The following is a 24,196-nucleotide window of genomic DNA, read 5'->3' on the forward strand; positions in this document are numbered from 1 at the left end:
AATAGTGCCTAGCATAGCAGGCACTCCTCTTTATTTCCAAAATTGTGTAAATGCTTTTGCCATACATCCCACTGAGCTTAAATCTTGCAATCACCTTGACTTCTCTTACTTCCTCATTAAATTATATTAGTTGTCAAGAACATAGATTTCTTCTCTACAACCTCTCTTGCACTCATTTATTTTTCTCCTTCCCCACTACTCCTTTCAGGTTGCAGCCTCTCATCTCTCTAAGACCCTTACCAGGTCTTCTTATTCTGGTCTCTCCTGACCCATTCTACCTCCACAAGACTACCAATGTTTCCAAAGCTCTGGACTGCCAGTGATCCTCCAATGCCTATCAAATGAAATATAAACCCCACACTCTAAATGTAGTCAAGGTAGCACAACAAAGAAAAAAGAATCATGAAGTCATACAAACTAAGATTTGAGTCCTGGTTTTACTGCCTTAACTTGCTTTATGATCTTGGGAAAATTATTTTTCTCAGGACCTGATTTACCTTAGCTCTAAACAGTACATACCACAGAGGATTAGAGTGAAGATAATGGTACATACAGGGTTAGAGGGAAGATAGAAGGGATATCACATATAAAATGACAAGTTTGGTGCTTGGTACATACTAGGTGCTCAATAAATGAATTTCTCTTTCTTTTCCCTCCATGGAATCAACGGAGATTAAGAAGCCACATCTGCAGCCTATCACTCTTCCACTAACCCCATACTTGTCTAACCTGTGCTAGTCAAACCAGATTTGCCACTTCCCAGAAATATGTTCTGCCCTCTCTACCCAGTTCTGAAATTTTGCTCACTGAGTTCTTCTTTACATACACCTTCACTCCATTTTTTTTTTCAGTTTTAATCCTCTTCACCCTTCAAGGATCACCTCAGTAACCATCTCCTTCATGAAGCCTTGTCTTGATGTCTCAATTCAGCTTTGTTTAAAAAGGCAGATTCTCTGTGGCTTTTTTGTGACATGTCACATGTTCTGTCCTGTCATGTTTTATGTACTTGTCCCTTCTAAAAGACTACAGGTACCTTGAGAGAAGAGCTAGAGCCCTCTCCACTTTTGTGTCTCTCTCTCAGTGTTTAGCCCAGGTCCTTTCACCTGTATTTAGTGAGTTAACCTCAAAATTATCAGGCAGGGCTCTTTTTAATGTATTCCTAGATCTTTTTTTTCATGCTTTTACAACACTATGAAGACAGAATGATTAAAAGTATATTCAGGGAATACTCTATTTTAGATTTTTCTTTGTCTAAAAAAAGGAGGCAATAGCTTCTGGATGCAAAATACTTAGCAGTTGATCCAGCACCGTTACCCATCATTCAAAAACATTGATTATTGTGTCCACTGGGTACACAGGACTTGTTCCTTTCCTTTATTTCCTAAGAGTCTGGCTCAGCCTCCTACTTCCCCAAAGCCCCCAAGGCTTTTTTTTTTTTTTCCTTTCTACATTTCAACAACAATGAATTTCATATCTGGCTTTGAGCATCCCTCCTAAAGATGATGGATAGGAGCAAAGCCTTCTGGGACATATTAGTACAGCTGCCAGTGGGCAGGAGGTGCTTATAAAATAAAAAGGCTCAGGATTCTGGGAACATATGTGCAGCTATAAGTGAACCGCCCAACCCAGCTGAAAAGAAACACCAAGAACACTTCCTTTTATTCTTTTTTAAGCTATGTGTGGAAGAGGCAAGTTATATTCAATTGCAAATAACTCTCAGAAGAATTCTCTTTTTGTAGTGCCTTCATGTGCTAATATCATAACCTTTGCCTAACAGGTTCATGTGCTTCAAAATTACAGGAAGCTTGTAAAGTCAAATTTAAAGCAGCAAAAGTCTAGTTTCACTTTATTGGATAATACTGACTATTACTATCTGACTCAGAACATTTTCCATGTAATTAAGAAAAAGACAGAAAACCCACACAACTATAAGATTTAATGAAGCTTTAGTTCAGTCTATGGACAAGTAGTAGATAAAATATTATTAGAAAATTCAACACAATGAAATCACCACCAAGCTACAGACATTAAACATAACATTGTAAACCAAATTTCAAAAACAGAAAATTACTTTATATGTTAAGCTCTCATACTTCATTGGAACTGGAAGACTATTTATAGAACCTGTGAAGTTGCCAATGTATTACATAGTCATTACATTAAAAAGCAAGCACTGGTCAAGAAAAGTATTGATCTTAAGCACACTGGAGATACGAAATTATCTCATGTGTATCTGTAAGACCAAGGACCTTGTCTAACCTACATTTTGAGAGGAGACTACGGGAAGATAGTGGTGGGATTTAAAAATAGTGTGAGGCTTTTCTCCAGATGCAGATAGCCTTTGATGTGCAGAGCAAAATGGCTTTTCCAGATATTTGCAAAGGGAAAAGCTGGAAAAACCATAGCAAAATGGAGACAATTTTTGTTAGTGAGAGGTCAGCACAAACCATGAGTTTGGACAACCTAGCCAGGGTGGAAAGCAAAAGCAGTAAGAGAGATGTGACATAAAATAGATCCTCTGGTCATAGCCATATTGGTAAAATGTGGCTCTCTCCATGACCAAAGTTGACTGGGCCAACAGCACCTGATACCAAACTTGGTCAATTAGGAATGTGGATCTGAAATCGAGGCTGGACTTGTAAATGTGACTTTTGGAGCTCTGGAAGCTATGGGGAAACTACTGGGTGGCCGAAGAAGAAAGGAAGAAAAAAAGCTAGTCTGTTGAAAGGGAAGAATAAAGCATATATGGGGAAAGAAGCAGAGAAAAAGCGATAGCGAGTGAATATTCCCCTGGGCTCCTATCTTCCTTTCCTGGCCCCAGTTCTTCCAGAGGCCCGGCTGTAATTTGCAATTGTTTCCAGGACTCCCCACTGTATCTTGATATTAACTCCTCTTCAGTTTTAGCTTAAGCCTACTTCAGTGGGGTTTCTGCTACCTGCAACCTAGAGAACAATAGTCGACATACTACCAGAGTCCACTAACCATAACTGTGGGGAAGACAGTCTCTTACAGCAGTTGCTCTCAATGAAAGCATCCCATTCATCAATCACACACAGGGCCAGAATTCCTAATAATTATTACGACATTAACAGACTATAAACACAAAAACATTCTTCTCAGAAAACAGGATTTTCTTGGTCTAACACATTAGAATCCAGATTCTTTGATCAATTGATAGGAAGAAGAAGATAATGATGATAACAGCTACCATTTATTATGTGTCATAATAATTGATTGGATCTTCAACTATGTAAGGCATTATGCTAAATGCTCCACACACATTATCCCCATTCCTCATAACTCTTAAGGTAGTGAGAATAGACATTTGTTTGAAAAGGTTTGTGACATATCAAACAGAGATGTCATCAGGGAAAGGCCAACCTGCTGGGAGGGGCAGGTAGCCAGAAGAGGGCATTTAATGTGATGCATTCACCATCATTGAAGATCTAGCCATTGGTCCTGAAGTCTCAGAAAATTTCAGTGGTATTCTAGCACTGACTAGACTTAGGAATGCTGACTCATGCTAACAAAGTTCACTAGAGACTGACATATAAACCAAATGCCAAGTTATGTTATTAAGTTACCATGAGATGTATAACTGCCAAGCAGCCTGGATACTGATGTTGGCTCAACCAGTGTGTGATATACTTTCTCCATGTAGACAGACTACACTGGGAGCCAAACTATTAGAAGGTTGTTTAGGTGGTAACATGATTTGAATGCTAGACACAGAGATTTGACAGCTGCTACATTCATTTCCATAAAGGGGATTTAGCTACCAGGTGAACCAGACTCTTAGGCACCATTTCTTTGGTTGCTGCCAGGAAGATCTCTTCCAACAAATACTTCTGTGACCCTCCTGGGCTCCCCAGCTGACCAGTCATCCTTCTAAAGGAAAAGTTTTTTCTCTAGCTATCTTAAAACCGGATACTGTTTGGTTTTGTGTCCCTACCCAAATCTCATCTTGTAGCTCCCATAATTCCCATGTGTTGTGGGAGGGACCCAGTGGGAGAGACCCAGGGGGACAGACCCAGTGGCAGATGAATGAATTATGGAGCGGGTCTTTCTTGTGCTATTCTTGTGATAGTGAATGGGTCTCACAAGATCTGATGGTTTTGAAAACAGGAGTTTCTCTACACAAGCTCTCTCTTTGCCTGCTGCCATCCATGTAAGATGTGACTTGCTCCTTTTTGTCTTCCGCCATGATAGTGAGGCCTCCCCAGCCATGTGGAACGGTAAGTCCAATAAACCTCTTTCTTTTGTAAATTGGCCAGTCTTGGGTATGTCTTTATCAGCAGTGTGAAAATAGACTAATACAACATCCAATCCACCTTGTGTGTTTGTGAGTCTTTTTATTGACTTAAAGTTACTTTGCATATCTTTGTCTAACTTATTATTTCATGATTTAGCATTTGAAGTAAAAAGATAATGTTATTTTCCTTCTTTCCACATTTCTCAATGAGGTGGCTCACTGTCATCCTAATGTATCATCTCAATTTTTTATATATAGGTGAAAAAAACAGGTTTATAAAACCTTGACTATAACTCAGAAAGACTGGGGATTAAATTTTGGCTCCCTCACTTATAAATTTCATGATTCATAACCAGTTAACTTTTTCTTGGCCTCAGTTTTCCTACTTGTAAAATGGGAATGATGCCTACCTCATGGAATAAAATTAAATTTAATGAGGTATTATGTATGTAAAGTACCTAGCACAGTGCTGGTGATCATAAATGTCCACTGGAGCAATTAGGTTCTCTCTGTGTCTTAGAAAGTTTATGCTGCTACAATAAAATACTTCATACTGGGTAACTCATAAATAATAGAATTTTTGGTGGCTCATGCCTGTAATCTCAGCACTTTGAGAGGCAGAGGTGGGCGCATCACTTGAGGTCAGGAGTTCAAGACCAGCCTGGCCAACATGGTGAAGCCCCATCTCTACAAAAAATACAAAAATTAGCCAGGTGTGGCTAACATTTTCTCAATTCAAAAAGGCATTTTCACTCTTAAGAATTTGCTCCTGCTCCCTTATCATGGTATTCTTCTTGTTTTCATATTTATTTTCATTTATACGTTGACATAAACTTTTAGATATCTTCATTTGGCATGTGACAATGGCCAAGAATCATGACAGATGTGTATAGGAATTAAAATGTCCATTACCAATTTTACTACCAAAAAATGGATTGAATATTTATAATCTGGGAACATATGCATTTCCAAAATGGAATCCTCAACAGGCAGTGTACACAGGAAGATTAGGAGAGAGGAAAACCTAGTATATGCCATATAGTGTGCCAGAAATTTCTTACAGTTAGACCCATTTAAACTGCACAACACTCCTAGGTTGGTGGCATTACTTTACCTAACAGACGCTAATTTTATTGAGATCTAAGTATGCTACTAACCTTTAGAAGTTCACATGATAAAATCATAAGCTGACCATAAAATAAGCTTTTGCGTTCTAGGAACATTAGTTTTTGAGGGTTTATTCAGAACCTATGATTAGTTTGATTTATTATTATAGACATGTTTTCATGTTTACATTTTTCATTACAATTACAAAATAAATTCCATAAAGCGATATGGGGAGTTTGTTTATAAATCTCATCAACAATCAGGGAATGAGGAATATAAAGAGACAAATCTGAGGCTTCTGTATTGTAAGTCAACTCTATAAGGCCAATTTTTAAGTGAACTAAATTGTCCTGAAGTAAAAAGTCATCCAAACTCAATTCTGTTTTGAGGACTAAACCTAAGGAGATTAATATATCTCCGTATTTAAGAACTAGCTACTGTTTAAGGGAGCAAGTAAGCTTGGCAGACTATTCAATGATATCACAAAGAGGCTGAGTAATGTAATGACATTAGATTGTGTGTACAGCAGATGGTACCACCGAAGAATAACACAACACACCCTGATATAGTTTGGTATAGAAAATCAAAACATGTTCATTTGTTCCATAAAATAGTGATATATAATATCATACTTTTGAATGATATGAAATAGAACATGGAAGTTCATGGATTTGTTTATCCAGTCAATATATTTATTAAACATCTCTACTGTGATGGATACTGTAAAGTAGTGGTCCCCAGTCTTTTTGGCACCAGGGACCGGTTTCATAGAAGACAATTTTTCCATAGACCAAGGGGCAGGGGGATGATTCTGGGATAAAACTGTTCCACTTCAGGTGATCAGGCATTGGTTAGTTTCTCATAAGGAGTCCGCAACCTAGATCCCTCACATGTGCAGTTCACAATAGGGTTTGCGCTCGTATGAAAATCTAATGGCCCTGCTCATTAGACTGGGAGGCAGAGTTCAGGTGGGAATGCTTGCCCAGTGCTCACCTTCTGCTTTGTGGCCTGGTTCTTAACAGGCCATGGGCTGGGGGCCCCTGCTGTAAAGGACATGATGACAAATTAGATACAACCTCTTCCTTTAGAGACATACAAGCTAGGAGAGACACAAGATATGGACACGTAAGTTCAAGTGTGAGGAATATGTTGAAAAATAGCATAAAAGTAGTACCATGAAGTGCTACAAGATTTCAGAGGAGGGCTGTATCATGTTTGAACATGGTATCTAGGAAAGGCTTTACTGACTAAATGGCATTTTAGCTCTTCTGAAGTGTGGGGAGGAATTCAGCTGGCAGAGATGAGAGGGATTCAAATGAAGAGGAAGTAGGATGTCACAGGTTGGTTTAGGGAATGCCAGATAGGCCAGTTTGATAGAGGACGGACAATGTCTAAGGGACTGTAAGGCAAAACTGGGGGATGGGGGCAGTTTATGCAGGGCTCTCAAGGTCAGTCTAGCAGAGTGACAGAGCCACTTAAGGTTTTCTTCAGGGAATTACACAATCTATCTGTTCCTGTAAAAACTTAGAAGGACATGCTGGAGGGAAGAGATACTGGAGGCTGGAATTCTATTTAGGAGTCTTTTTTTTAGTGGTCCAGGCATTTGTGTGATAAGAAAAAGTGGAGGGGAGGAAACAAGCACTTATTAAGAGCTCACTATGTGTAAGGTATTTATTTAAAGTGTATTAGATATAACACTCCACAACAACTGTGAAAGGTAGATAACATCAACCCCAATGTTCAATTTAGGAAACTGAAGCTCAAAAAGATCAGTAGTGTGCCCAAGGTCACAGAGTTAGTTACAACAAGGTGGGGGTGGGGGGACAGTGGCTACTGAGACTTCAAAACCCATTTTTATAATATACACCAGGTTGATCAGGGCCTTCCTTTCATAAGCTCCCTGAAATTCAGGATCAGCTGTTGAGGATTTTAGCTGTGCCTCTAGTACAGAACTAGAAATAATCACATATGGTAGGAGAATGATTCTGACAACAGATGAAATTAGAGAGACTCTTCTACCCCACACAACCACAGAAACTTCCCTGCTAGGCTGAGGGACTGAGCTTTCAGAGAGGTGGTCATGTCTTATCTGTCTCTGGATCCCCCAGAGCAAGCCCAGGGACTGGCACTGTAGAACCTCAAGGAGAAAGCTGTTGTATTAAATCGAACTTGTGATTCATGTTACATTATGTTCTGTCCTCAACTGAAGTTCTAATGAAACAAAGTATTTTGCGTGGTTCTAAGACTGCAATTCACGAGAGTTGTTTCCACAGATGAGACCCACTCCAAGCTCCGGGACAAACTCTGATCCTAGTTGGGAGAATATGAGGATTGAACTGAGAGCTCAGCAACATGGCATCAAGACAGCCTTACTGCCAGTCTTGCTCTGCTCCTCAATCCAAGCCGTAGATTCTGAGTGTGCTCCTTCTCACCACTAGGATCCAGCTCTCCCTTCTTTTTAACTTCCGGTAGCTACAATCCTGGCTTGCTCCCTAGGCCAGCATCCCTGTCTTTGAATTTTGGCCACATATGGGATCTTCATTTCTCCAACAAAATATGAAACATAGCAAGACCTTTTTGATACCAACTCTTTGCTTGCTGAAACCTGCCAGGCTGTGTTTTGCTTATATTCCAAGGCTACTGTCTGGGTCCCTGGGACTGTCTCTGATCTCCTGGATTACTCCAGCTGGTCTGCAGAGTTATCCATCATACTCCAGATCTCCTTGGTCTAGCCTGTGCTTCTACTTGATGAAAGGAATTTGGACAACAGTCATTATAATATCGGTTGAGTATCCCTTATCCAAAATGCTAGGGACCAGAAGTGTTTTGAATTTTAGATTTTTTTTTTTTCAGATTTTGGAATATTTACAAATACATACTAGTTGAGGATCCCTAATCCATAAATTCAAAATCTGAAATACTCCAATAAGCATTTCCTTTGAGCATCATGTTAACACTCAGAAAGTTTTGGATTTTGGAGTATTTTGGATTTCAGATTTTTGAATTAGACTGCTGAATCTGTAATAGTGGTAATATTCAAAACTTATATAACATTTGCTATGTGTCAGGCACTGTTCTATGTGTTTTACAAATATTGATTGTATTGATTCTTATAATAATCACATTATTATTAGCCTCATTTTGTTGTTGGAATAAAAAGTAAAACAAAAAACCAATCTGAGTGGTTGTTACTTGTCTAATGTGACGATGTTTGCAAGTGCCAGAGCAAGACTTTGAACCCAGGCATTCTGGCTACAGTTCATCCTCTTAATCACTATGCTCTCCTAATAGCAGTGAGAAGATAGAAAACTGCCACTAGTAAATATCTTAGATGCCTTATTTAATATAATTTACATAATACCACCAATAATTATTAGACTTATGTTAATAAATCTGTTAATATCTAGCTATAACTATAAACCTTTAGCCATTACATGAAGCTAAAACTTTAATATATGAGTATTTTCATTTTGATTGAAAATCTACAGATATTCTGCATTTAGGCAAGTCTAATAAGACAGAATTCACAGACATTCCTGTTTCATTTAGCAAAAAGAATCAAAGAATACCAGCAGAGAATATCATCGTGAATAAGACTCTGATGGGAGGGGAAACAAACAGTCCCAGGGACCCAGACAGTACCCTTGGCATATAAGCAAAAAAAGATGGGAGAACTTAAGAATCAAAGTAGAGACTGCTGATGTCTTGGCAATTTGGATTGTTCTGCATTGTAGTTCACTTGACAAAATGATGATGTTTTATTGTTACCAATTCAGAAGATGAACATCTGACTAAACATATTACTACGAAGAATTTAAATAAGAATTAAGTAAGATTGTAGGCCAGGTGCGGTGGCTCACACCTGTAATCCCAGCACTTTGGGAGACCGAGGCGGGTGGATCACAAGGTCAGGAGATTGAGACCATCCTGGCTAACATGGTGAAACCCTGTCTCTCTAAAAATACAAAAAAAAAAAAAAAAAATTATCTGGGTATGGTGGCACGTGTCTGTAGTCCCAACTACTCAGGAGGCTGAGGCAGGAGAATGGTGTGAACCCAGGAGGTGGAGCTTGCAGTGAGCCAAGATCCCTCCAATGCACTCCAGCCTGGGCGACAGAGCAAGACTCTGTCTCAAAAAAAAAAAAAAAAAAAAAAGAAATAAGAAATAAGATTGTAATATTACTTATATTAATATGTAGCTGATTTGTGTTATAAATCTAATTTGTTAAAACAGAGCAGTCACTTCAAAAATTTGGTGAGTGTACCTATGTATCAGAGGCTGGAGATACATCATCAAGACATATAAGGAGTTTATTTTCTAATAGTAGAAAGATCACACACAAGTAAACAAATGCATAATTCGGACTAGCAATAAGAACTATGAAGAAAGTAAAACAAGGTAATGCAATACAGAATGAAGTACTTGTAGTGGGCTAGTCAGGATACAACATTTGAGCTGGTACCTGACTGACAAAGAATAAGGGTGGTAATGTGACAGAGGTGGTCTGCTCAAGGAGAAAAAGGAGGCCAGAGTGGCTGAAGGATCATGAGAAAGGGAGAGACTGGCATGAACTCCAGTTGGAGAGGTGAGCAGAGTCCAGACTAGGTCCTTGCAGGCCACAGCAAGAGATCTGAATTTTGTTCTAAGTATTAGAGGAAGCCACTACAGGGTTTTAAGTTAGGGAAGTGATATAGTATAACCTACATTTAAAAAATATCAGTTTAGCTGCTATTTGGCGAATGCATTCCAAGTGGTTAAGAACAGAAGCATAGAGGCCAATTAGGAAGCTACTGGAGTAGGGAACAGAAGACGGCAGTTTGAACTCAAGTTGCATCAGCAGAAACAGAGAATTTGTAGACAGAACTGACAGGACTTGTTGATGGGCTCTGATGCAGGGAGGTAGGGAAAGAAGGCGATCAGGAATGACTTGTAGATTTTGAGTGGGTGGTTGTGTGATCTAGTAATAGGCGGAAGATTAAGGGAGACACAAATTTTAAGAGAAATTCCTATCAGTAGAATATCAGTAAGTACAGTGGTAATATAGTGATAACCACAATGACATTTATATTAAACTCAGGGAATTAACAAGCAACACACTTTCACAAAACCTTAGGGAATATGATCACTGGTTAGACCTTTTCTTTGATAGAAAAATCAGCCTACCTCCAGCCCCAAGACCATTTCAGCTATGGAAATGAAAACTACAGTCATCTATTTCTGGCCTTACATGGGCATATTTTGTTTCATGGGGCAGCTCTAGAAGCTCTGAAGCGTGTGAACACATGATAGGCACTTGATAAAGGAGCGGTGAACTAAATGACACCTCCTTGTCCCATTATAATCTACTCACAATAAAATGGAGAGTAGAACTGAGGACTCTCAAAATTGCCATGTATCAAGAGTTTGGATTACATTATTCCCTTATTTTAAAAAAATTCTATTATAGGCCGGGCGCAGTGGCTCAAGCCTGTAATCCCAGCACTTTGGGAGGCCGAGATGGGTGGATTACTAGGTCAGGAGATCAAGACCATCCTGGCGAACACGGTGAAACCCCGTCTCTACTAAAAAAATACAAAAACTAGCCGGGCGAGGTGGCAGGCGCCTGTAGTCCCAGCTACTCGGGAGGCTGAGGCAGGAGAACGGTGTAAACCCGGGAGGCGGAGCTTGCAGTGAGCCGAGATCGCGCCACTGCACTCCAGCCTGGGCGACAGAGCGAGACTCTGTCTCAAAAAAAAAAAAAAATCCTATTATATATGTGTGTGGATACACACATACCACACACACAGATGTGTATTTCTCTCTGATACTATTAATGTAAGAAGTAAGTATGTTCTAAACATTTTTCCTAATATATGATCAGCGCTTTCCCACAATGTTTTCATTTTACAATGAATAGTCATTACATACCTGTAGCACATCACCAAGGTCTGCTGTGCTAATATCTGGATCCTCTGTGGTATTAAAAGGCACAGGAGTTATTCGTACAAGGGTGAGCACTCTAGGTTCTGGGTATCTCCATAACATCATCCCTGGGCAATCTTCAGTTTCATTATAAAATAAGACTTCATAGACCCCAGGCAATTTCAAATATTCTGTCAAATAAAAACATAATCAATTGTATGATTTTAAAGGGGAACATGGTTTAGTAAAGGAAGAAAAACTTATGAGAATAAAAGATATAAAGAAGCTAGTTGATCAGTTTTATATATATTCTAGAACAGAAAGAAATCAAGAACTTCCCCTAAGAGAGACTGAATGATAACATACTATTTTTGTACTGCAAATTTTAATGCACTTTAAAAAGTAATCTTGTTATTATTTAGTCAACATGCATTTAAAATGCACCCACATGCACACACACACTCTCATACTGAGGCTATTGCTACTTACCAGCATCCTGTACATATTGAAATAGACCTGTCCGTAGATCATCTGAAGTTTGTTCACTTTTAAATGTCTGATTCTTTTCCACAGGAGATGACATTTGAGGTACTGGTTCAGAAACTTGTACTTCAAAATTTCCCGCCTCATTAAGGTATCCATTGAGTAATTCATGCAGAAGAACTAAACAATTCAAATGTTCTTGACCCCAGAAGACCTTTAAAATCATAAAAAAATTCTAGTGGCTTTTAAATACAAATATTTCTTGAGACTAAGTAGGTATAATCATATTTGAATTACTGTAGGACTGTAATTATGTTCAATTTAATTACTTATAATAAACTAATTCCTAAAAAGTAACTGACCTACAGGATGAAATTCTATTGCTTGAGTAAATATATAAAAACAAAAAATCAATTATATTTTATATTGTGTGAATAACAATAAAATTTAAATGTTGAAGTATGTTGATGTGAAGTAATGTTTATGAATTAATTTAGCTGAGAGGGAAAAGAACCCTATTATAGTCTGAGAGAAGGCAATGAAGATCCTCTAGGCCAATATGTTAATAAAATCATAGTAATAACCTTGTGGAATAGCTCTGACATTTTGCCATGAGATTAAACAAGCAATCATTATAGAGTTCCTTTCTCTGCACTTTTATTTTTCAGAGAAAAAGAGAGGGAGCCTTCTCAATGAACCTGAACTTAGAAGGTTCCCAACTTCCGTGTTTAGTAAGACTGTGCCAACACAGAGGATTCCAGAGCCCCTGAGAATCAACTATACTACAGTAGCTACAGTAGGGTTTCAGAACAAAAGGACTTAGCATCTCCTCTAATGGAGATTACGTTTTCTTTTTCTGCATGTGAGTAATATTAGTCTATAATAAGTTATAGACATATAATGACCAGTAGGTTATAATGAAGATTAAAACTTTCAAAAATGTTGAATTTCTCTGTAAATACTAAATAAAGACAATACAACTGTCAATTCTAAGAGAACCAGGTAACACAGAAAAGACAAAAGAATATATAGTAGTAGAAAATAATAGTCCTATATCATGTGGGTAAATTTTAAACCTTAGGCTTAGGTTCTGCTCTCTGGAATTAAGGCATCTCAGAAATGAAAGTAAGAGATATAACACTAAGTGTACTTGTGTTCTCATCAATCTTATTTTTATCGGATGTTGAAAAATAGAGATAGGTGAAAAGTCAAACTGGGGAGTAGAATGTTGTGCTCTAGCCTTTAAATTGTCAAGAGACAATGACTGTAATACAGAGATAACACACTGTACTTTGTTTTTGCTTTTATTGATGCTGTGGTTTAAAATTCTCTTACTTTTTATTTTTAAGCACTTGGTCATGTAAACAGATCATTGTTGTTTTTAATGTGAAGTTACTTGGCTGCCTTGGAAAAAAGGTAAGACAATGAATATTCTTGATAAAGTAATACATGCTTATTGTTAAATATATGAAGATTTCTGATAGATGCTGAAAATCTCCAAAGCAACACAAAACAATAAGTTATTAGGATCTTCCCAAATGTTGCTCTGTACATTAAAAAGAAAACTGGTGAAAACTTGAGGCAATACAACTTTTAGATAAAAACAAAAAATTGGCCAGGTGCTATGGCTCATGCCTGTAATCCCAGCATGGGTGGAGGATCACTTGAGCCCATTAGTTTGAGACCAGCCTGGGCAACATAGTGAGAACCTGTCTCTTAAAAAAAAATAGTTAGGCATAGTGGTGCATACTTGTGGTCCTGGGTACTTGGGAGGCTGAGGTGGGAGGATCTCTTGAGCCCAGGAGGCTGAAGCTGCAGTGAGCTGTTATCACACCACTGCACTTCAGGATGTGCAACAAAATGAGATCCTGTCTCAAAAAGAAAGAAAAGAAAAGAAAAGAAAAGAAAAGAAAAGAAAAGAAAAAAGAAAGAAAATTCATGTTTAATGTCTCCATTATTGACCAATTAGTTGTTTTAATTTTCTATCACCGTGAATCTTTCAAGCTTTTTGGATTCATGTCAAGTTTAAAGTGGCATCAAATTACATAAAGATTAAATTAAAATCTATCCAAACACAAAATAATCAATAAATAAGTTGGATACCTTCATACATTCTACAGCTGGCTGTTAAGACAAATGCATTAAGAGCTTGCAATGCAACTAATTTATCAAGTGTTGTGATCAGATATCATCACATGTAAAATATTTAATATTAGGAAATGGTTCTTATATATTGCTAGTGACACTGTGCCTGCAACAGTTTGACCACTTTTAGTATTAATAATTTAAAAAATCTATAGCCTGGACAACATAGTGAGACCTAATCTCTGCTGAAACAAACAAACAAACAAAAAACAAAACATTAGGTGGGTGTGGTGGTACACAGTTCTACCTACTCAGGAGGTTGATGCAAGAGGATCACTTGAGCCCGGAAGATTGAGGCTACAGTGAGCTATTATTATACCACTGTACTCCAGCCTGGGTGACAGAGCAAGACCCTGTCTCAAAAAGAAAAGTCTACACATAAAAAAAAAATTCAACCCAGCAATTCCACTCCTAGTTATATATCTAAGAGAAATGAAAACATATGTCCACACAAAAAGTCGTACACAAATGTTCACAGCAGCATTATTTATAGCAGTCAAAAGTGGAAAGAACCCAAATGTCTATCAACTGATGAATCAATACATAAAATATGGTATATCCAGATGATGGAATATTATTTGGCCATAAAAAGGAATAAAATATTGACACTTGGTAAACATGGATGAACCCTGAAAACACTCTAAGTGAAAGAAGTCAGTCACAAAAGACCACAGGTTATATGATTCTATTTATATGAAATGTCAAGAATAGGTAAATCTATAGAGACAGAAAGTAGATTAGTGGTTTCCTAGGCCTGATGAGGGGGTTAGAGGGTAATGCGACTAGCTGCTAATGGATATGGGTTTTTTTGTTGGTGGTAATGAAAATGTTCTGAAATTGACTGTGGTAATGATTATGCAACTCTGCAAATATGCTTAAAAAACCCACTGAATTGTATACTTTAAATAGGTAGAGTGGTGTACGAATTATATCTCAATAAAGTTGTGGAAAATTTAACAAGTAGCAATCTGACAAATACCCTTTCTTACCACACATTTAAAATTTAGTGAAACAGTTCAAAAACTGAACAGAGGCTAGTTAATAACCTATGAAAAAAATATGGCCAATACCCACAGACCTGTAGCAGACCTCCTCTTAAGTCAATGGATATTTTTGGTATGGATTGCTCCGGGCCTGGATTGCCGCTGTGTTTACACCATTTAGCTTCCAGATTGGCAGTAGCACAACATGGTCCTATTAGAATGCGGCTTCTTTCTTTGAGACTTGTTTTAAGGAGAAAATCGTTTATAGCGAGTAGAAATGATGATCCAAGAATTATGCCTGAAAAAAAAAAAATAGAGAAGAGTATATAATTCATCCTTATCAAAAAAATGTTTGGGAAAGAACTATCTGTATTTTTGAAGAGTATTAATTCATCCTTTGTCAGTCTTCTTGCTCAGTTGGCAGTCCACCATCGTTTCATGCCATTTATACAGAGTTCTAGTTATAAAACAGGTATACCTCATTCACATTCCTAACAAAGTAATATTTGCCAAAACATTATGACTTTTTCCATGTGTGAGCATTTTAAGTTTTATGAGTAGAGACATTTTCATTAAGTTGTGCAAGTTTTTCAAGCAACTACATTAAGAATAAGAACAGCTGCTTCATTTGTCTATTGTTAACATGATGGGAAAGGGTAATTTTCTGTGATTTCGTACAGTAACAGAGTGCAGTATATTACTTTGCTAGACACTCAAGTTTTTTACTGGCTCATGTTAAAATTCAAAACAATCAAAATATATAACATGTGTTTTCTAAAAATTTTAGTTTAATCCAAACTTCACACATCATAACCACTTGAAGTTTACAAAGTCTTAAAAACAGATAGTGGCAGGTTAGATTTATGAGAAAAACTATATGCTATAGTTCAAAGTAAATATACCCAGAAAAGGAATACACTTTAAAATGTAGGTTTTCTTTTGAACTTAAAATAGGAGTGTAGATCAAAACGTTTTCATAAAACCAATGGCACATTTTAAGATATTTAGATGCAAAGTTAGAGTGGTGAGTTAACTTTCCTCCCAAGGAGCTCATATTCTAAATTGTCATAGTGAATATTGAATTTCACCAGACCACGTTTGTAATGCCCATGGCTTATTTTTCTAATGATATTTGATCCCTAAAAAAGATGAAAGATTAAAAAACACCTTAGGCCCATAGTATACACATGTTTCAAAGTACAGTAACCACACTGACTTTTCAATTCTGTAGAGACTTGAAAATTTCATATAAGTTGTATATTCCTACTGCAGAAATAAGATATTCAACCTCTAATCCTCCATAGAAAGCATCACACCCACAAAAGCATTAGAGATAAGACTTTTGTTTAAAAATAATCATGGTGGAAATCCATTGCTTAAAATGTTTCATCAAATTGTGAAACTGAAACTACCATTTCATTTACAATTATCTTGATACAAAGCTTTCACTCAGTCTAAACAAACAAATAAACAAGCAAAAAAAGCACTCCAGAAAATAAAAGAAATAGAAACAGGCCCCAAAATACCCCCAAATAAAAAACCATCTTTATTAACAGAGTCCATAACTTAAGCCATAATTTTCTGACTTAACAGCATTACCTTTCTAAAATATCTAAAACTTCTAAAAGTAAATATTTGCTAAATGAAATATATCTATTCATCATCCAGAAATTTGCCATAAAGGCATAAAAGTATAGTCTTAATTCAGTACAATTATTTAGTAAATGAGCATTAACAGAATGTCTGGATTACATCATCTTTTATTTTCAAATACACATATCTTTGTACAACCCCACACTGACATACCTAATTAACTGTTTGTAATCTTAGTGTGATAGTCATATTGAATCCTTGTACACAGTGTTTAATGCCAAAGGCCACCTAGTTTGCTTATCTTATTTAATGGTTATCATTGTCTCTTCAGGCACCCAGACTGAAAAACCTCAGGTCCTCTTTGAAGGCTCTTATTCCCTTTGACAAATTTCTAAAACTTATCAATTTCTATTTCATTCTCTCCAATTCCATTATTTTAAAACATCAAAGAAGAGACACCTGAATAATATGAGTGACTGAAAGAGAAGATCACACCATTTTCAAGCTCTAGTACTGACCACGCTGGAGGCAAGGACCAGCTTATTCAGTGTAGTCCTGGGCACAACAGTAGCTATTCAGGACATGTTCCATTGAACTGAATCGACAGTTTAGAATCTGATTCTATTTTTCAGCTGCCTCAACATGTTTCTTAATTGGTAGACAGGAAATAAAACCACTTACATCTTTGGTTTCATTTTGTACCACTGTAACATAACAAGGCTGGATGGAAGAGATCTAGAAATCATCTACTCCAAGTCCCCTCACTTAAAAAAAAAAAAAAAAGCTTTCTATTTTGAAATAACTTTGGACCTACATAAAAGTTGAAAAAACATACTGTATAACGTTCCTGTATACCCTTCACCTAGCTAAGTAACTTTAGTGCAAATACTGGAATCAGGAAATCCACATTGATACAATACTTTTAAATAATCTACACATCTTTTTAAAATTTTGCCATTTTTCCCACTACTTTCCTCTTTCTGGTCCAGGATTCAATCTAGGATCCCTGCTGAATTTAATCATCAAAGCTTCTCAGTATTCTTTAATATGTGACAGATCCCCCAGCTTTCTTTGTCTTTCATGACCTCAATACTGTGGAATAACCCAGGACAATCATTCTGCAACATGTCTGTCAGTTGGGGTTTATCTGATGTTTTCTTGTGATTAGAATGAGGTTATGCATTTTTGGCAATACCACAGAAGTGACACCCTTAGTGCATCATATTGGTGTATGTGATACTTAATATTTTATTATTTACAATATTAACTCTGATCATATGGCTAAAGTGGTGTCTGTCATATTTTGCCATTGTAAAGTTAACACTTTCCCCTTGTAAATACGTATTTTTGTGGGAGAGACACTTGGAGGTTATGCAAATATGCTTTTTTTCTTCAAACTTTCACCCACTAATGTTAGCATCTACCAGTAGTCTCACCTGCAATGATTTATTGTGGTGTGTGATAATGGTGGTTTCCTATTTCCCTTATTTAGAGCTGTCCCTTCTAGTGCCCACTTTGGTAGCACATATACTAGAGCTGTCCCTTCTACCCCATATACTAATTCAATTATTTATTTATATCAGTATGGACTCATGAATATTCATTTTTATGGGTTATAATCCAATACTAACATTATTTACGTTGTTGCTTACTCTGAACTAGCTTTGGCCATTGGGAGCCCTTTACGATGGTCCCTGTGTCCTATGTCCTTTCAGTATATGCTCATCTTTTTTTTTGAGACAGAGTCTCACTCTGTCACATAGGCTGGAGTGCAGTGGCGTGATCTTGGCTCACTGCAACCTCTGCCACCTGGGTTCCAGCGATTCTCCTGCCTCAGCCTCCCGAACAGCTTGGATTACAGGCACCCACCACCATGCCCGGCTAATTTTTGTCTTTTTAGTAGAGATGGGGTTTCACCATGTTGGCTAAGCTGGTCTCAAACTCCTGACCTTGGTTGATCTGCACATCTGGGCCTCTCAAAGTGCTGGGATTACAGGCGTAAGCCACTGCACCTGGCCTATGCCCATTATTTTTTGATAACTTCTTTACTTTCAGGACACAAAATATTTCAGGCTTATCTTGTATTTTTCTCACCCCATCTCCAGCACCAGCCATTTCTCCAAGGAGCTCTGGTTTCTTTTGTTGAAGAATGGTATCTAGAAACCAAAATCTGGGTGGTAGGTATGCTCGTTGCTACTGGGGTATCACTGCTGCTAGCCCCTTTTAGCAGAGCTAAGAAGTATATTATGTATAGCAACCCCTGTATACCTACATATCTTTGTCTCTCTCTCTATCCACTGGTAAATATATTAAAAACCATGAATTCATACTGATACCTCAGATTCAAATCCAACAACACAGAGTGGTTTCTAGCCCTCTCCCCTTCCTCATTTGTAACCTCTTTCTATGACCGTGAGAAACTTGCTAAGTACCTCTTCAGGTGTGTCTGTTTCTAATCCACCCTAAACCATCACTTGGAGTGGTCAAAATTAAAGCAAAAGAACTAAGAAAGCCATAAAGAACAAGTTTATGCAAGCAAAGGTAATTATCCACTAAAGAAAAGTCAGAAAATGTTGATATTTATTCCTGGAAGTCTCTTTAGGAATGTGCTTGACAATATTTTGTCTACAAAGCATACAGAGGAATGAGATTCCTTTCTCACTCTATAGTGGCTTTCATTTAAAAAAGAGCATTTGTAAGCATGATAAAATCTTATATTTGTAGAAATAACATAATACATATAGAATTTGGATCATATTAGGTATTTCTATTATGCAGGAACCACTTTAAACCAAATATATTGTACTAAATACTGATGTTGTACTAAAATTATGAGGATTTGTCTTAAAAGAACTAGTACTGAAATGTCAAAATTCATATCATTCCATAATATGCATATCACTTGCAAAGTGCCTAACCTCTTAGAGAACTTAAGTAGAGTTGATGGAAGGCTCTTTTTAACCCTCCCAAAGTTATACAATTACAAGTTCTTATTGACTGGGGCAAGGAGAGGATGAAATAAAAATTCCAGACTTGAATTATTACAAAACAAATATAGAAAAAACACTTCCCTACTACTACACAAATCCTTTTTATTTTTTCTCCTTGGGGACAGAGAATGGGATAGCTAGAATTCTCAAGAGAGTAAAGATAAAGGTAGGGACAGAAATATCAGGAAAATGGCGTAGAATTAGGAAGTCAATGATCACACAAACATTTGGGAGGCTGGAACAAGAAGAAAGTGGGCCAGACTCAAGTAAGCACTAAGGAGGACCAGAGGACGCACAATGTGCTTCAGAAATAGAGGCCCTGCAATGAAGGCAGGCACTGAGCTAGCTATAGCGATGTTCCGGTGACAACAGAATCCAATGACTGGTTTGCCGGAAACAGTCTAGCGGGTTGTGGAACTTGCCACACTTCATGGGACTTTATATTTGATATTCTCTGGAGATTGATTTGGTTCTGGAATGAGCATAATATTCAATGAAAACCACTAAGGTATAATAATACTTTTGGGAACATGACCCTTCCTCTTGCTCCCTGGTCTTGAGGTTAAGAAAATTAAGGCCCCGGAACTGCTGCCAGTCAGCATGTGGAGCCTAAGGGCTGAAGCTGCATAAAGCAGAGGGAAGAAATCTAACAGACTCAAACTCATCCTTTTTTATGGCTGCATAGTATTCTCAGCAAACTATCACAAGAACAGAGAACCAAACACCGCATGTTCTTACTCATAGGTGGGAACTGAACAATGAGATCACTTGGACTCGGGAAGGGGAACATTACACAACAGGGCCTATTATGGGGAGGGGGGAGGGGGGATTGCATTGGGAGTTATACCTGATGTAAATGACGAGTTGATGGGTGCTGACGAGTTGATGGGTGCAGCACACCAACATGGCACAAGTATACACATGTAACAAACCTGCATGTTATGCACATGTACCCTAGAACTTAAAGTATAACAAAAAAAAAAAAAAAAAGAAAGAAATCTAACAGACTCTTCCATGCCTCAGGACAACAGTGGTTTGGAGATTTTCACATACGTGACAACTGCTTAAACCAGTTTAGGTCGGATTTTCTGCCAATCCGAAGTGTCACAAATAATACCTTTAACCAATGGGATTTCAATAAGTAATCTTCAGTTTTCTATTCTCCCCTTGAACTAATATTACAGCAAACTTCTCTACTCTCATGGCTTAAACCATAATATCTGTCCTTATGACACAGTATCTAAAACCAGGCCTAATTTCTTAAACAAGTGCTATTACCATGCTTCTGATCGTTTCCAAGGAATTTAGCTATCCTGGCTCACCTTCAATTTGACATTTATGTAGGCATGTATCCATTATTCAACCAAAAGTTACTGGTTATCTACCATATATTGGGTATATGAAGATAAAATAATTAACAATTTTCTTTCGTATCAGATTCTCCCTTGGCAATGTATTAGCTTCAAGTTCTGCAATCTCAATAGTAAAGTACTGAGTGGGGAAGAGATATCCCACATTTCTAATACTGACTCTGTTAAGCACATGAACTGTTGAACAGGAATACTTCCCTGGTATCATATAAACCCTAATAATTTTTGCTTTCTTTTTATTCGCTTTATGTGCTGTTAATTCTTTTTCTCAGTCTCTTTTATTCTTTTTCCCAAGCCTACCCCTTGCTTTAGTCTTAGTTTTTACAGTCATTCTACAGTTCTTATTTGCTCATAACTCAGGCCTACCAGCACTGATCATGAGCTTGTTTAAACACACAAATGACACTGAGAATTTAATAAGATGCTAATGTTTGCAGTGAGGACACAGGAACAGCCATTGCCAGAAAGTATTAAGAAAATACAAAATCCGCAGATATAAATATGTCCTGCCTGGTCCTTTTTGTCCTTTTTCTTTCTTGCCATATACCTATGCGGAAATTCAGTGTGGTTCAATTTTGAAACTTACACAACTGATACAACTCATTCCCATGTGCCTTCCTTGTCTGCTACACATACTGCACACACCAACCTGTTGTGACTCCATTCCTCAATGAGGGAACACAGTTATCTGTAGTACCACAGAAAGATTCACCCACAGATATCAGCTTTTAAGTTTAAAATAGATATTTCCTTTGAACATGTACTCCTACATTAAAAAAAGCTATAACATAATAATAAAAATGTTAGTTAAGTGCTTTTAATCTTGGAACCAGTATTTATTTATTTATTTAGAGACAGAGTCTCTGTCACCCAGGCTGGTGTTCAGTGTGTGATCTCAGTTCACTGCAACCTCCACCTCCCTGGTTCAAGCAATTCCCCTGCCTCAGCCTCCCGAGTAGCTGGGACTACAGGCACACACCACCATGTCCAGCTAATTTTTTTTTTTCTTTTTTTTCATTTTTAGTAGAGATGGGATTTCACCACGTTGGTCAGGCTGGTCTCCAACCTTTGACCCCGTGATCTGCCTGCCTCGGCCTCCCAAAGTGTTGGGATCACAAGTGTGAGCCAGTATTCATTAAGAGCTTGTGATAACTTAATAGCAATAAAAGTTGATGAATTTCACAAAGGTCACTTATAGATGGTAAACCAAATTATACACTTTTACCACAAAATATGAAAGTAATCCCTGGGACTCATGACAGGGTTATTAATTTTCCTTTCCCCTTTCTTTTACTCTGAGAAGCTAGCCCGTGGGACATCAGGCCTTTCTTTTTTTTCCCAGGAAACATACTAAGTATCTTCCTTATTTTGAATCTTATATATTAACACACATATAAACTTAGGGCCACAGAGAATACTCAGAGTTCATGTAAACTAGATATTTATACATCCAACAACCTAGTATAAATGACAATAGAAAGTGAGTTAAGGCATGTGTTCTTCTTCCTAGGGGGACGAATGTACCATTGGACAAAATGCCTACAAGTAAAAATTATAAAGAGCTACCTTCTTAACAATGGAACATTGGAAAAGGCCTGAATAATTTTATAAAGTTCTGTGTGTGTGTTTATAGCAAATAAGACAAATGTTTATATTTGTTCTAGCTCATGAGTACACAGGCATTTGATGAATTACCCTGTACATTTTCAGTACTTGTATTTTTTCCCTAAATTTCTAAAAACAATAAAGACAAAATTTTTAAAAATATGCTTCAAAAGTTTAGGATATAAAATTATCACTTAAATGTTTAAAAGCATGAATATTATTAGAGTTACTTACCCAATTGTTGATCATTTTTTTAAAACTTTAAATTCTGAAACAACTTTAGGCTTTCAGCAAAGTTGATATCCTTCACCCAGCTTCTCAATGTTAATAACTTACATAAAATCAGATTATGATTCTTAAAAACCATTAAATTTGCAGTGATATAATACTACTAATTTAAAGACCTTTCAATCTTACCAGCTTCTCCTCTAATGTCCTTTTTCTGTTTCAGGATCCCACTCAGGATCCCATGTTACATTTAGTGATTATGTGATCAGGTCACTTTGACCAAGAGAGCGGTATGACTTCTTCTACCTCCTTTCCTTCAACAGAATGCTTTCCTGATGAATTTTCCTGCTTTTTCCAAAAATCTATGTTTACCTTTTAAATTTAAGTTTTAGAAAACTAATGGCAGATATTTAATTAAACTAAATGAGGTGTAGCAACATTGAGAAATAATTTCAGAAACAACTGGTATGATAAACAGAACCAATCATGCTTCGTTTGAATACTGACATATTTTTCATTGAGTATAAAAATGTACTTCAAGGAACAAATAGTTCAATGACTTTTAAAATACTCCTTCAGAAGACTAATAAATGCAAACCACTTGTTTTGGAAAATGTTTACAAAGTGCTGCCAGCCCTATATTGTCAGTATCTACTAGACCCTTAGTAAGGCTCCTAGTTTCTACATGCTGACTGAGCAAAATGCAATCTAAATCGAGCTTCTATATATCATTAGAAAGAGTAGTCAATGATGACATTGCTAGCAAAGCATATCCAGGTAATTATTTTATCCAGCTGTAAGTAATCTAAGGCTACTAGAAAATCAGCAAGCATGTGTTAGATACATACAGAGGCTGATTTGCATAACAGTGAAGCATCAGAAAACCTCAAAATGTGAAAAGGACAAAATTTTGGAAGTATTGTCTGTAAAGACATAACAAATCCTTCAAAAATAATGTCTTCCATTCCTTCAACCAATTATGTTGAAGCAGATAAAAATGGCATTTGGGTGCTCTAGCAATGAAAAAAATGTGTTCCTCCCCACCCTTGATCAGAATATGTAAGTTGATCAGATCCTATTTAATTATATTGAATTCTGTAATAAGCCTATATATAGAGAGAGCGCATATGTGTGTGTGTGTGTGTGTGTGTGTGTGTGTGTGTGTGTGTGTGTGTATGCAGAGAGAGAGAGAGAGAGAACCTATTAATAAAGTAAACTAAAATACAGGAAGAAATGATATATGGGACAACATAACAAAACCAGATAACTACATGGACACTGACATTTAAGCTGTAAAAGATGCCAGTATTCCCCAACAAATGAACTTAAAAGTCTAGTCATCAAAATAATAGACCAAATGGATGGCCAGGCTGCTAACATGTTTCCCTTCTCAAAGCACCTGATGATTTCTCATAGGTGAGATTTCCATTCCCCAGGGACTGTGACTTAGTCCTTACTGGTAAGTAAAAGCTGGGACCTCCTAGTTTAATTCAAACCTCTTTGTTTGGACATAAGAAAATGGCAAAACAAGTAGCTGGA

At 37.1% G+C, this 24,196-nt stretch overlaps 1 protein-coding gene across 1 annotated transcript in view; it reads right to left on the reverse strand.

The window, feature by feature from the left end:
- Positions 1 to 24,196, reverse strand: part of LOC113224949 (vacuolar protein sorting-associated protein 13B-like) — a 753,925-nt gene that overhangs the window by 148,376 nt on the left and 581,353 nt on the right. The window contains exons 26-28 of the mRNA XM_026454950.2: positions 14,967 to 15,169; positions 11,750 to 11,957; positions 11,267 to 11,451 (exon numbers count right to left, since the gene is read on the reverse strand). Of these exons, the coding sequence (XP_026310735.2) occupies positions 11,267 to 11,451; positions 11,750 to 11,957; positions 14,967 to 15,169 (596 nt within the window). The remainder of the gene's footprint in view (positions 1 to 11,266; positions 11,452 to 11,749; positions 11,958 to 14,966; positions 15,170 to 24,196) is intronic.

The sequence above is a fragment of the Piliocolobus tephrosceles genome, chromosome 7 (genome assembly GCF_002776525.5).
Source record: "Piliocolobus tephrosceles isolate RC106 chromosome 7, ASM277652v3, whole genome shotgun sequence".
Lineage (NCBI taxonomy): Eukaryota > Metazoa > Chordata > Mammalia > Primates > Cercopithecidae > Piliocolobus > Piliocolobus tephrosceles.